This window comes from Anolis carolinensis, chromosome 5 (genome assembly GCF_035594765.1).
Source record: "Anolis carolinensis isolate JA03-04 chromosome 5, rAnoCar3.1.pri, whole genome shotgun sequence".
Taxonomy (NCBI): domain Eukaryota; kingdom Metazoa; phylum Chordata; class Lepidosauria; order Squamata; family Dactyloidae; genus Anolis; species Anolis carolinensis.
In genome coordinates, this window is record NC_085845.1 from 86,282,540 (window position 1) to 86,296,244 (window position 13,705).

Below are 13,705 nucleotides of genomic sequence, written 5' to 3' on the forward strand. Positions count from 1 at the left end.
ATTTACATTAATTGTGACATCAGTAGGTTAAGTGTTTTTGAATATTTACATAAAACGCTAATTTAAGACAAGACTTTCCAACTCCGATTACCTATATACAGCAGAGTCTCACTTATCCAAGCTAAACGGGCTGGAGAAGCTTGGATAAGCGAATATCTTGGATAATAAGGAGACTAGGACACGGAACAATGGCTTCAAACTACAGGAAGGGAGATTCCACTTGAACATCAGGAAGAACTTCCTCACTGTGAGAGCTGTTCGACAGTGGAACTCTCTCCCCGGGGCCGTGGTGGAGGCTCCTTCTTTGGAGGCTTTTAAGCAGAGGCTGGATGGCCATCTGTCGGGGGTGCTTTGAATGCGATTTCCTGCTTCTTAGCAGGGGGTTGGACTGGATGGCCCATGTGGTCTCTTCCAACTCTACTATTCTATGATTCTATGATTCTATGATTCTATGATTCTATGATTAAGGAAAAGCCTATTAAACATCAAATTAGGTTATGATTTTACAAATTAAGCACCAAAACATCATGTTATACAACAAATTTGACAGAAAAAGTAGTTCAATGCATAGTAATGTTATGTTGTAATTACTACATTTACAAATTTAGCACCAAAATATCACGATATATTGAAAACGTTGACTACAAAAATGGCTTGGATTATCCAGAAGCTTGGATAAGTGAGGTTTGGATAAGTGAGACTCTACTGTACTTGAATACAAGCTAACCTGAATATAAGCCAGCCAGGACCCTCACTCAAGTATAAGCCGAGGGGGGCTTTTTCAGTCCTTAAAAAGGGTTGAAAAACTCAGCTTATACTCAAGTATATGTGGTAATATAATTTCAAGTGGAAAAATTGCAGTATATTATAAGAAATGTAAAGATGAACAACTCCACCCAATGAAGATCACGTGTGATGGAACTTTAGGAAAAGAACGGATTTATCCAGATTCTTGGATAAATGCCTATATTCAGAACGAACATGCAGATAAAACATTACTAAAAAAATTACAAACCTATTTCATCACTAAATAATAAGTTTCATTACTATTTTGGCAAGAAGACTGAGGAAACATTTCTCAGAATATTCATGAGAATCAGAGTGGATTTTTGCCAGAAAGACAATTAAGGAGTAATGTATGAGCTGCTTTGAATATCATTGAATTTTTGGAACATTGTAGTGACTGAAAGGCAGTTTAGAACTTTTTCCTTCGTGCTGTAATTTAAATGAAAACTTGTATTAAAACGACGTATGGTACTTAACCACAAATAAACTTTTAAAAATGTCTAAGAAAGTTTCAAATCAAAATGTCAAGATAAGGAGGTCTCTTTTTACGGGATGTGGTGGACTTCTAAGAAATCAAAAAGTTAGCAGTCTGAAATTAACAGACATATTAACGCAAAGGTAGATTTTGCAATGTCATCATAAATGTTTCTGCTAAGTATTATGAATAAAGAATTGGATAATAAACACAGAATACTTTTTCATTATATGATACTGGAGCAAGAGCACTGCTGTTGTATGTTTTCCGGGCTGTATGGCCATGTTCTAGAACATGGGCATACAGCCCGGAAAACATACAACAACCCTGTGATCCCGGCCATGAAAGCCTTCGACAAGACAAAGAAGGGCAACTTTATTCAAAGTAGGACACAAACTGAAGCACCAACGATGGGACAATGGGCTGTGAAGGTTCCTAAATTAGCCCAAATTGCAAAGCCAGCATGGGTTTTAAGTGATAAACCAATTCCAGATTTGTTGAAAGCTTGGAAACTACTTATGGATTTTTGAGCAATAAAGAATCTAACAATGCAATAATCTGTATCTTTGGTTATTAGTAATTTTAGTAGGGTTATTTTTCTGGGTCTGTAATGGTAGAATAATCTATATTTTTCCAACTTTTTTATTACAGTTAGAGACTGGAGTCATTTTGTGTTTTAATTTGTTATTGTTTAGTGTTTTAGTGTTGTGCGTTGCATATTCAATTGCATTCTTAGTCTTATACACAGTAATATATTGACATACGAGTTTAATTTGTTCTGTGATGAAGCTCATAACTCAATTTGCTCATATATTAAATCAAATTTTCCCATTGAAATGGTATTACTCTTTTCCAGCCCCCCCAAAACTACACCATTTTTAACTAAGTTATTTACCATCACGATCAGAGAACATGCTTGTGGAGGGCCGCTTTACCTTGCTTCCCCCCTCCCCTGCTCCACCAGGAGCAGCTCCAAAGCCATTCAACATAGGTTGCACAGTGGCGCTGAGCTTCTGCCTGGGTGCCCATATGTGCTCGGGTTGGGGGGGAGGGCTGCATGCGCATGCACACTGGCCGCCTCCCTCTCGTGCCCAAAATAGTGGCGGAGGCAGCAGCAACTTTTTAGGCCTCTCAGGCGGGCTTTGTTAAGGCATCTCATGGAGATAATAGCTCAGATCTCAGTTTGTATTTCTAAACCAAAAATTAAAGGAGTAGCGACTCATATCTTGCAAAGTTTGAAAGTATGGACACTCGTATGTTGAGGTTCCATTGTACATGTGCTCTTGTATATGCATATTTATTCTCTTTCTTTTGTTCCCTTCATTTCTTCTTCTTCTTTCTAATGTTTATTAATTTGGCTGTGAATTACATTGTGCTGAAATCAATAATTTAAAAATAATATTCAAACAATACTTTACAAGCATAAGAAAAAATTAAAGAGTATAAAAATAATACCAACTTTATTTTTGTACCCCGCCTCCATCTCCCCGAAGGGACTTGGGGTGGCTTACATATGGCACAAGGTACCTAAAACAACGCATAAAATAAACACACAGTACACTACAAAATAAAACCACTAGTATATAAAACAACAATTTGAACTCAGAACAGCGCCAATAACCTCTAGTGTCATCTGTCATAAAAAACATGGCCAACTGTAAACAAGAAGAAAGGATAGTGTAAGTTGTAGCTAAGGAATAAGGGAATGGGATAAAAGTGCTGTGCTGTATCATAATGGCAGACCATTGGGCTAGACATTCTCAAAGACTTGTCTAAACATCCAAGTCTTTAATTCCCTCCGGAAGGAGGAAAGGGTGGGGGCTTGCCTAATCTCCCCGGGGAGGGCATTCCAAACTGGGGGGGCACCACCGAGAAGGCCCTCTCCCTTGTTCCCACCAACTGTGTTTGTGATGGTAGGGGGTCCGCGAGAAGGGTCTCCCCGGCAGATCTTAATGCTCATGCAGGTACATTGGGGGGGGGGGGGATGCAGTTGCGAAGATAGGCAGAGCCTAAACCATTTTAAAAAGCACAGAAGCTACTTAAACACATTTTCCTTTAAAACCTTCAGTTCCAAAATCTTTCAGAATAATAAAAATGCCTCTGCCTTCTAATGCCAGGTCAAAAAGTACTAATTCTAGTTCTCTAAGGGAAGGGGTTCCAACTTAGGGGCTGTCAGTGAGAAGGCCAATTGTGTTTATGAAGGTGGTGGGACTGAAAGAAAGGCCTTTACTGAGGATCTCAAGATCCAAGGAAGCTCATATGGGAAAAACGGTCCACTAGAATATAGTCCATGACATAGAAAGGATAGTGAGGGGAAGAAAGCAATGTGCAAAACTAAGACTCGCCCAGATTCTCTATTGTCATGGTGTATTTATTGTGATATCAATGTACAGGTAGTACTTAGGAGTGGGGTTTTCAAACTAAGGCCTGTGGGTGGATGCAGCCCTCCAAGATCATTTACCCATCCCCTTCCCTAAAGTTTAGACTTAGGGTCACCCTAAGTCTGAAATGACTTGACAGCACGCAAAAACAACAATCCTAATTAATTTACAATCTCACCAGCCAAAAGCAGACCCACACTTCCCATTGAAATACTGGTAGGTTTATGTTGTTTAAAATGGTTTTTCATTTTAAATATTGTATTGTTCTTTCATGTTTTTTTGCAGTACAAATGAAATATGTGCAGTGTGCATAGGAATTTGTTCATTTTTTTCAGACTATAGTCGTTGTCCTCCCCTAAGTAATCTGAGGAACTTTGAACCGGCCCTTGGTTTTAAAAGTTTGAGGTCCCCTGGCTTAGGATATCAGCAGCTGAGATGGAGTACATCCACAGCCTTGAAAAGTCATTGTCACAAAATGTGTTGTTATTGCAAAACAATATTAATGGATTATCAAGTTTTGACATAAGAAGATATAGCCATACAGATAAAATCAAATGGACTGGAAAAAAAGAGACTAACACAGTTTCCAAGAAGTTGCTACATGGTTAGTATGCAAATCTCTTTAAATCTTACTATTTCAATTGTGGATTACTGATACAATTGCAAAGATTAGGAGAATATAAAATGCTTCTCTAGTAATATTTTAAATATCTATTTATGCATGATTTCCAAATAAGATGTTTCCTTGTCCTTCTGAATTTCAAGGTAGTATTTTTAAACATTGTACATGACACACTATATTATCCCTCCCTGTGTGCATCTACGTAGTAGATATAATGCAGTTTGACACCACTTTAACTGCCATGACTCATTACAGTGGAATTATGGGAGATGTATCTTTGCGAGGCAGCAACACTCTTTGGCAAAGAAGACTGAAAATCTTGTAAAACTATAACTACCAGTGTGTAGGCGGAGGATAACATGGTACATGGTACATGTTATAACGACTGTGAAGGCGGAAGAAGGCTGCAAAAGACTGAGAAGCCACTCTTGTTGTGTTAACCACACCACTGCCGGAACCTCACTCTGTGAAGACTGTGTGTTGACTGGCTGTGAACCGACCTCCATGCATTAAAAGAAATCACACACAGGTGTCTTCCAAGAAAAATAAAAACAAACCAACAAAAGTCCCATGGCGATCAGCGAGTGGCGATGGGGGCAGGACTGTGAAATCTGGAAGCCCCTAGTCACAGACTGGCACATGGGCGGTGGATATGGACTCAGTCGTTCTACCTCAAGGACCGAGGCAGTTGAGTAGTCCGGCAGCTTTATCCATGACTGAGCAGCCCTTTTTAGGATCCGCTCTGCTCACCCCACATGGGGAAGGGGCTAGAAAAGGTGCCCTAAACATAGTCTGCCTCTCTTATCCCTGACTGGACTGCCGCGTCCAGAGGGCTCGACAGCTCCAAGAAAAATGCAGGGAACAAAACCAACCTCTGTACATGGCATTCATTGACCTTGCAAAGGCATTCGACACAGTGAATCGCAGCGCTGTCTGGACCATCCTCCAAAAAATCGGGTGCCCTGACAAATTTGTGAACATCCTGTGGCTCCTCCATGATGACATGATGGCAACAGTTTTGGACAGCAACGGCTCCCAAAGTGACCCATTTAAGGTGGAATCAGGTGTCAAGCAGGGGTGTATTATTCCCCCTACCTTATTTTCCATCTTCATCGCTATGATACTTCACCTTGTTGATGGGAAGCTTCATCTATCGGACAGATGGCAAGCTATTTAACCTCAGCAGACTAAGAGCCAAAACCAAGGTTACCACAACATCTGTTATAGAACTCCAATATGCCGATGATAACGTAGTCTGTGCGCACTCAGAAGAAGACCTATAAGCCACTCTAAACACTTTCGCAGAAGCATACAAGAAGCTCGGCCTCTCATTAAACATCAAGAAAACCAAAGTGCTCTTCCAACAGGCACCAGCTAATCCCTCTGCAATGCCAGGAATACAGCTTAATGGTGTAACATTAGAAAACGTTGATCATTTTCGCTACCTTGGCAGCCACCTCTCCACAAAAGTCAACATTGACACTGAAATACAACACCGCCTGAGCTCTGCGAGTGCAGCATTTTTCAGAATGAAGCAGACAGTGTTTGACAATCGGGACATCCGTAGAGATACCAAGGTGCTTGTTTATAAAGCCATTGTCCTCCCAACCCTGCTCTATGCCTGCGAAACGTGGACGGTCTACAGAAATCACACCAAACCCCTGGAGCGTTTCCATCAGCGTTACCTCAGAAAAATCCTGCAAATCTCTTGGGAAGACAGGCAGACAAATGTCAGCGTGCTGGAAGAAGCAAAGACCACCAGCATTGAAGCGATGCTCCTACGCTATCAACTCCACTGGACTGGCCACGTTGTCCGAATGCCCGATCACCGTCTCCCAAAGCAGTTGCTCTACTCCGAACTCAAGAACGGGAAACGTAATGTTGGTGGGCAGGAAAAGAGATTTAAAGATGGGCTTAAAGCCAACCTTAAAAACTGTGGCATAGACACTGAGAACTGGGAAGCCTTGGCCCTTGAGCGCTCTAATTGGAGGTCAGCTGTGACCAGCAGTGTTGCGGAGTTCGAAGAGGCACGAATGGAGGGCTTAAGGGAGAAACGTGCCAAGAGGAAGGAGTGTCAAGCCAACCCTGACCGGGACCGCCTTCCACCTGGAAACTGATGTCCTCACTGCAGGAGATCATGCAGATCAAGGACAGGTCTCTTCAATCACCTACGGACAGTCACCCCAAGACCCTAAACTGGAGGACCATCATCCTCGGCCTACGAGGGATCGCCTAAGTAAGTAAGTAAGTAAGTAAGTAAGTAAGTTGAAGTGGTGTTAAAACGGCATTAATTCTGCAATGTAGTTGCACACCTTCTATCATAGATTTAGATATCTAATTCATCTTAGCAAATTTAACAAAATGAAGCAATAAAGCATTTACTAGGCTGTTCAGGTGACCAGTTACAGTTTAACTGTTCACTCAGAAAAAACAAGTATATCATGCTATATGCCTGCTTCGTGACTTGCTAATTTGCGGTATGCAGAATGGCGTTTGTGCACAAAGCTTCCAAAATATATAAACAACTGCCCAATGGAGCTATGTTCTGCTTGCATAATGTAAACCCAATGATGGATGAAAATGTACTGCACTGCTAAATGTGAACACCACTCGGTTCTGCAGTTATGATGTGCAATGGATACACAGTAGAATAGTATTCCGCATTGTCTCCTAGGCAGAAAGAGCAGAGAAATGATCGTGTATATTGTTCCTAGTGAGCATCAGGATGGGTTCCAGATAAGGTTCTTATTTATTTGATTTAGATCTTCCCTTTCTCTCAGCATAAGACTCAAAGCCGCTTGCAATATAAATGAAAACAAAAGTCCTAAAACAAATATGCGGTGCAAAAGCTTATAGTAAGACATCAGTCTAATTGAAATGTTCTTTTAAGACATTTTATATGCAACACATCCTTTTCACATTTTGGGTCTCGACTTCCATTTTGCCCAGGGGATATGTGTGTGCCATGTCCGATAAAACACCACACAGAATGCTGACCAATACATTCAAGATAAGGTTAATTTTTCCTTAATTCAGTTGATGGCGTAAATCCATGCTTAAGCACTTTTAATATGGCATGACCGTTGTATAATGACATGAAACGGTGCACATTTGAATACACCCCACTTGCTTCATGTGCATTATAAATATTTGGCCCACTGCTGTATCTGCTTGTTATGTCTCCTGCATACCCAGTATTTATGTCTAAGGATGGAGTCATTAGACAGTCGAGACTGAAAATGTCAGGCTCCAAGCGCTCTGTGAAGAGAGGCACCTGTTCAATTTATGCAGCTTCGACTTGCATAATTTTAATCACAATGCAAGGACACGCACATGGATGACCTTTTGAACAAACAGTAGCTTCCCCTGAGTGTTTTCGCAGAGAGTTTTATGATTTCCTAATTACAAACAGTCTCTGTCTAAAGCAGTCACAGAAGCGACCGCATTTATGCAGCAAGTCCATCTGCTTTGTGTTTACACCATCTACTCGGTGAGACTGCCTAAACTATTTGTATGCAAGAAAGTGGCTTTCTTAACGCTTTTTTTTTTTTAATATAAAAAAACTGGCTCCGATTCATTGAGCTGTGCTATGTCTGCCAAAGGAGTCAAATGCATGCAGCGAGACCTTGGTTTACACACATCAACATCCATATATTATAACCAAAGACGTTTTTGAAATCTCAAGGGGTGTGTACAAAATGTTTGTATTGTCGGTACAGATTGCTTCCATTCAGAAAAAAGCAATACTATTAATTAATTACATATATTTATAATGTGTCCTTCAAGGTCAAAGAGTCATCAGAACAGCTAACAATTAAAACTTTTGAGAAAAAGGTGTCTATATTAAAATAAAGTGACAGAGAAACAAAAATACTGACAGATAATAAAATTTAGAATGGATGAATATTTTAAAAAGGCAGTGATGTAAAAATCATACAAAAAAGTATGATAACAGCTCTCAACCACTAAAAGGTACCAGAAAGACAGAATCAGTGTCAGGTCAGCCTCTTTAAGGAAGTCATTCTGAAGATGGGGTACCACAGCTAAGAAAGCCCTATCTCTGGGCAGGACCCTCTCCCCATATGGCCGGAGGAACCGAAGGCCTCAGAAAGAGATCTAAACGTCCATGCAGTTTCCTATGGGAGTAAGTCATCTTTGTAGTATGCTAGTCAAAGAATCATAGAATAACAGTCTCAAGTGATTATTTGATTTACAGAACAATGGAGTAAAATCTGAATGTAGACACTATGAACCAGCACTTGGGTATTCCTTCTCTAACATTTAGTGAGACTGCACTGCTGTAAGCATAAAGGTAATTTTAAAATTACAGTTATATTGCAAAAATTATACCTTAGTCATTAGGTGAAGGAACTAAAAGCAAGTACAGGCAATCCCCAAGTTACAAACATCTGACTTACGAATGATTCATAGTTAAGAACGGAGGTGACACAACAGGAAGTGAGAGGAAATATACCCCTAGGAGGGGAAATCCACTCCTGAAAGAATTATCATGAGGAAAAGGTGTCTCCACTGAAGATTTATCACCATTCCTTGTTTCCACAAGAAAATCTTATTGTCATATGGACAGAAAGGGAGGCGTCATCTTCCGAACGGGGGCATAGACAGCAAAACTAATGTTACCAGAGTGGCAATCTGTCCCTGTGCTATCAACAGAGCCGTCTTTAGGTAATTTTCTGTAGTAGGAGCGATGCGGGGGACGGGGCCGCGTGGGAGGCAGGGCCAGGATGCGCGGCGTGGGATACAGGGCCAGGCCGCGTGGGCCGCCACGTGGCCTGGCCCCCCTGCAGGAAGGCCCAGAAAGGAGAAGGAGGCAGGGGTTGGCGCCATCCTTCTGGGGCCTTGCCGGCACCCCCGGGACGATGATGCCACAGGCAAAAGCCTACCTTGCCTGGCGGTTGGACTGCCTCCTATCAAAAACCAATAAAATAAAACATGGCTGGGGTTATACTTAAAATTTAAACCTATTTCTACTTACATACAAATTCAGCTTAAGAACAAACCTATGGAATTTGTTCGTAATCCAGGGGCTGCCTGTAGTTTGTTATTTGTAACTTCTTTACCTAATGCTTAAAGGAAAGTGAAATGTATATCTGCAGAAATATAAACAAATATATTCAATATAAATTTATCATATAAATCTGCCTTATATTGAGCCAGTTATGAATTCATTACCATATATACTCATGCATAAGCACAGAGACAGACACAGAGAGACAGAGACACAGAGAGACAGAGAGAGACAGAGAGAGATCAAATCACCCCTTATATTTATATGTGGGTCAATGCTTGAATAGGGACTCAGCAAGAAGGAGGAGCTATTTTGGGTGCTTGCGACTGGGAATCTCTGATCATTTTTAAGAAGAGCTTATTATTATTTTTTGCCTAAGTTTTTCTGAAGAGAGACTCTGGTGATATTTTTAATAGGGACACATCTATTAAAAATGGCTGCCACAGTCTGTCTGTAGAATTTATGCAAAAAGCCTTTTAAAATGGCTACTTTTCTCCACTTCCCCTTCCCCTTCTCTTTCAAGGAAGAAGAGAGGGAAGGAAGGCTGCCTTTCTTTCGCTGGGTTTGGATAGGGTGAGTAATGAGGTGGGAGCACTTTTCGTCTCTGCCTCTTTGTTACTGCCTTTGCTGGTTGCTTTCCTTGCTCTTCTTCCCCTGATTTTTTCATGTTGCATTCTTTTTTCATTTATATCACTTTCCCTGTCTGATTTCGTATTGATGTAGACACCTATACAGCTCTTCCTTAGCATGTTTCCGCTATACTTTTTTTAAGAGGAAAAGGTTTGTTTGGTACATGCCTCTTAGCTTTACCCTTGGCTTATCCATTGGGTCAAAACAAAATCTGTAATTGTGATCCCAAAATCTACTCTTGCCTTATGTGCGCGGTGAACACATACATGAGCATATGCAGCAATTCATGTATTACTCTTATCTACCCTAACTAGAATAATTTTTCAAGGACCTCAGGCAGATGTCCTTCCAAAGTTCTTTTAAGTGAAGGCATTATGGAGTGAATTAAGAACTTTCTGCTTGCAAGTCTGGTTCTGTAGGGACTGAAAAAGAATTTTAAAATATTAAAAATGGTCAAGTACTGTGTTACTCGAATGTCAGGTTAGAAGAACCCTGGGCAAAAAGAATCCTAGACTGTTGAAATTGTTTTGCAGTTTGAGTCTTAGGGTCCATCTACATGAGCTACTTAATGTGGAACTGGTTTGGAGGTGTAGCTACATAGCCCGTCCCCATCCTGCTGCAGTGGTGGGGCAGAGCTTTGAGTGTCCATTTGAGCCTAACTTGGTTTGTCCTTATTGGACAGTCACCCATACAACTCCATGGAGCTTCCAGCCATCACTTGGCACCTTTGCTCATTTCAGTAAAGACATCTGCTGGAAAAGGTGAGGCAGGAAAAAGGGGTAAACTAAAACACCATAAGTAAATGTCATCCCATTTTCCTTGTACCATCAAATCTGGGGAATGTGGGCTGGCGACACTGGTCCATGTGAACCCGGGCTGGTTCCAAATCAGAATCAGTCTGGGTGTTCACACTGTCACAAAGTGTCGATTTTTTCTTCGTGTGGGGGCAAAGCCATATCAAGCAGTTTTAACATGTGTTGAGGGACAGGAAAGCCAAGGAGCGACTTCTCACCCACTTGAGGGTGTGTGGCTTCTGTAGAAAGGCCCTTAGTCTGTGCAAAATTGGCAAAAAATTGCTGCACAATACTAATACAATGCTGTTTTTTGTGCAAAGAAAGCCACGTGTACAGAAGAAATCCTCAATGAGTCCCAATAGTTCTTATGCAGACAATGCTTTCTATTTGCCATCTGCAGGAAGACTGACTTTCCAATTGGAACAAATCTTCAGATTTTAATTTGGTCAAGGTAGTGCAATGGGTAGCTTTTGAGGTGCTTGTAATGGCTTTAAATTACTGCTTTCTTTAAGAGGATTATAATTAATGCTTGTCTGATTTGTGTATTCCAGGTGGGTTTAGCCGTATTATTTTAATATATGCCATAAGCCTCTTTCAGTCCCATACAGGAGAAAAGAAGGTTATAAAGGAGACAAATAAATCATAAATGATGTTTCCTGTGCAACGGTGCTGTTTCCTGCACAAAAAGGAGGAATTTGTCCAGAACTGTAAATAGCCTGGTCGTTTTGAAGATCTTTTTACAGTGGGAAAATGATGGCTAACATTACTCATTGATTCATTAAATAATAAAATTAGTGAAGAATAACACCCCTACTGTATTATCACTGTACCTTGGCTCCTTCTATTTTCTGATGCAAAAATTATAGTGGTGCTAACTTTGAGTTTCCAGTTTCATATTAGCGGGCAGCAGAATCAAATTCATTGCAAACTACCTTGGGTATGGTTCATGGAAAAAGCACTATGGAAATTCTACATGCAAGCAAATAAATACCTGGGGCGGTCTGTAATCTGATAAGGGGTATTGTCTGGTGTCAGGAGAATGTTGCCTGTAGTCTATCAAGGGGGGCTGCCGGTAGTCCAGAGGAGGTGGTTGCTGGTAATCCAATACTGGAGGATGCCTATAGTCTAACGGAGGCTGCCTATAATCCGTTGAAGGTTGCCTATAGTCTGTAAACGGAGGTTGTCGGATGTCGGGTTTTACATCCTGCCTTGCTTTTACCTCTGACCTGTAACTAAGAAATAAAGAATAGTTACAAGAATCATGACCATCTGTATTATGCTTTTTCAAAAAATCACACTCAAGAACTGTCTAGTTGCAACAGATAAATGAAACACATGCGGCCAGATTGCTTCTTTATATCTCCCTAAGTAATAAAGTCATAGTCCCTTGGAAAAGACAATAATATTGGGAAAAGTGAAAGGCCATAATATTGGTGGATTGACTCAGTCAAAACAGCTCTTGATGGCTAGGGATCTTGGTCATAGAGGCACCATAAACTGAAGTTGACTTGTAGCAGATAAGAATAACAGGAAGCAATAAAGGCCTACACATAATTGAAAAAATAATAATAGGTTTTTGGATTACAATCGATGGGAGCAATTCTATGTGACCCCCCCAAAATAATGTTTCTAATCTCTAGGACTTCAATGGTTTTGAATTCTTATGTGTTTAGAGGACACTTTCCAAAAGTGAATACATGTGAATTCTTCCTTAAGAAATAGTGTATTGAATGCCACAACCCAAATCCAATGAAAAAGGGTATGGGATGCCTATATGATATGACAAAGTGCTCCATGAACAGCTGCTTCAATTTTATGATCTTTTTTGGCAATCAGTTTTAATGTATATATAACATTAAATAAGAGTGTGTGGATTTTTGTCCCTGGTTTAATCCTGCTCATTCTGAGACCAGCATAGATGTATTTGAAGGCACACTTCTTCCTTCAATGTTTTTCTGCATCTCAGATGTTCAATTTGTAATGAATTGAATATGATTCATGACATTTGAACAGAAAACCTCTGTCAAATCATTTTTATTGTCCACACCCAGTGTTTTATTGCTTGACAGAGCGAGTCCTTATGACTAAGAACTCTGACAAAGACCAGAGAGGAAGTCCCTGGTGCAGACTGAGTCCCTAGGAACTTCTATTATTTAATCTCTCTTAAGTGCTAAGGATGCAAAGAACTGGGGAACTATTTCCACCCACCTAAGGAGGCTCTAGATTTGGTGAACAGCAGTCATTCTAGACAAAAGATTTGATTTGTTGATATTTTATGTTCCTTCATGATGCTACTCACATGAGAAATATTTGGCAGACTCCAAGTCTACAATTCAGAAAGTGTATCCAGGACCTACTTTCCCCTAATAATTACAAACGTAAGGGAAGATCCTCCCATGTATGTATATATTGTGGTTGGATGTATTTGTATGAATTTTATATGTTGTACGCCGCTTTGAATCCCACCCACGGGAGAAAAGCGGGACAGAAATGAATTATTATTATTATTATTATTATTATTATTATTATTAATAATAATAATAATCTTATTAATAATATCTGGATAATTTGAGAAAATGAAGATTACGAGAGACAATTTTGCTATTTTTTTTTCTCCTTAGCAAGAAAAAAATATTATTGAATAATAAGAAAATATTATCCAAGAAGATGGAATGGAAGTCAATTTTTTTTTTGCTTTTTGTTTTTTTGTGTGTGGGTATATTTTTGTAAATTGTAGACTTTTACCTTTCTCTCTTTTCCCTACTTTTCTATACCTTGGTTGTTCTCACTCTTTCGATGTAATATAAAAAATTTAATAAAATTCTTTAAAAATAAATAAATAAATAATAATAATCTTCCAGCTGCAGAAGGCCACCTTACTGGGATCTGCACGCATTATTCGCCAATACATCACATAGTCCTAGACACTTGGGAAGTGTCCGACGTGTGATCCAATTCAACAGCCAGCAGAGTGTCTTCTGTGGACTC

The 13,705-nt window shown here is 40.1% G+C and overlaps 1 protein-coding gene across 21 annotated transcripts in view; it reads right to left on the minus strand.

The window, feature by feature from the left end:
- magi2 (membrane associated guanylate kinase, WW and PDZ domain containing 2) overlaps window positions 1–13,705 on the minus strand; it is a 929,612-nt gene that overhangs the window by 68,275 nt on the left and 847,632 nt on the right. For 20 of the 21 annotated variants that reach the window (XM_062983514.1, XM_062983518.1, XM_062983515.1 and 17 more), the window contains one exon: window positions 11,709–11,949. In XM_062983514.1, the coding sequence (XP_062839584.1) occupies window positions 11,709–11,949 (241 nt within the window). The remainder of the gene's footprint in view (window positions 1–11,708; window positions 11,950–13,705) is intronic. The other variant, XM_062983516.1, reaches the window with a different exon arrangement.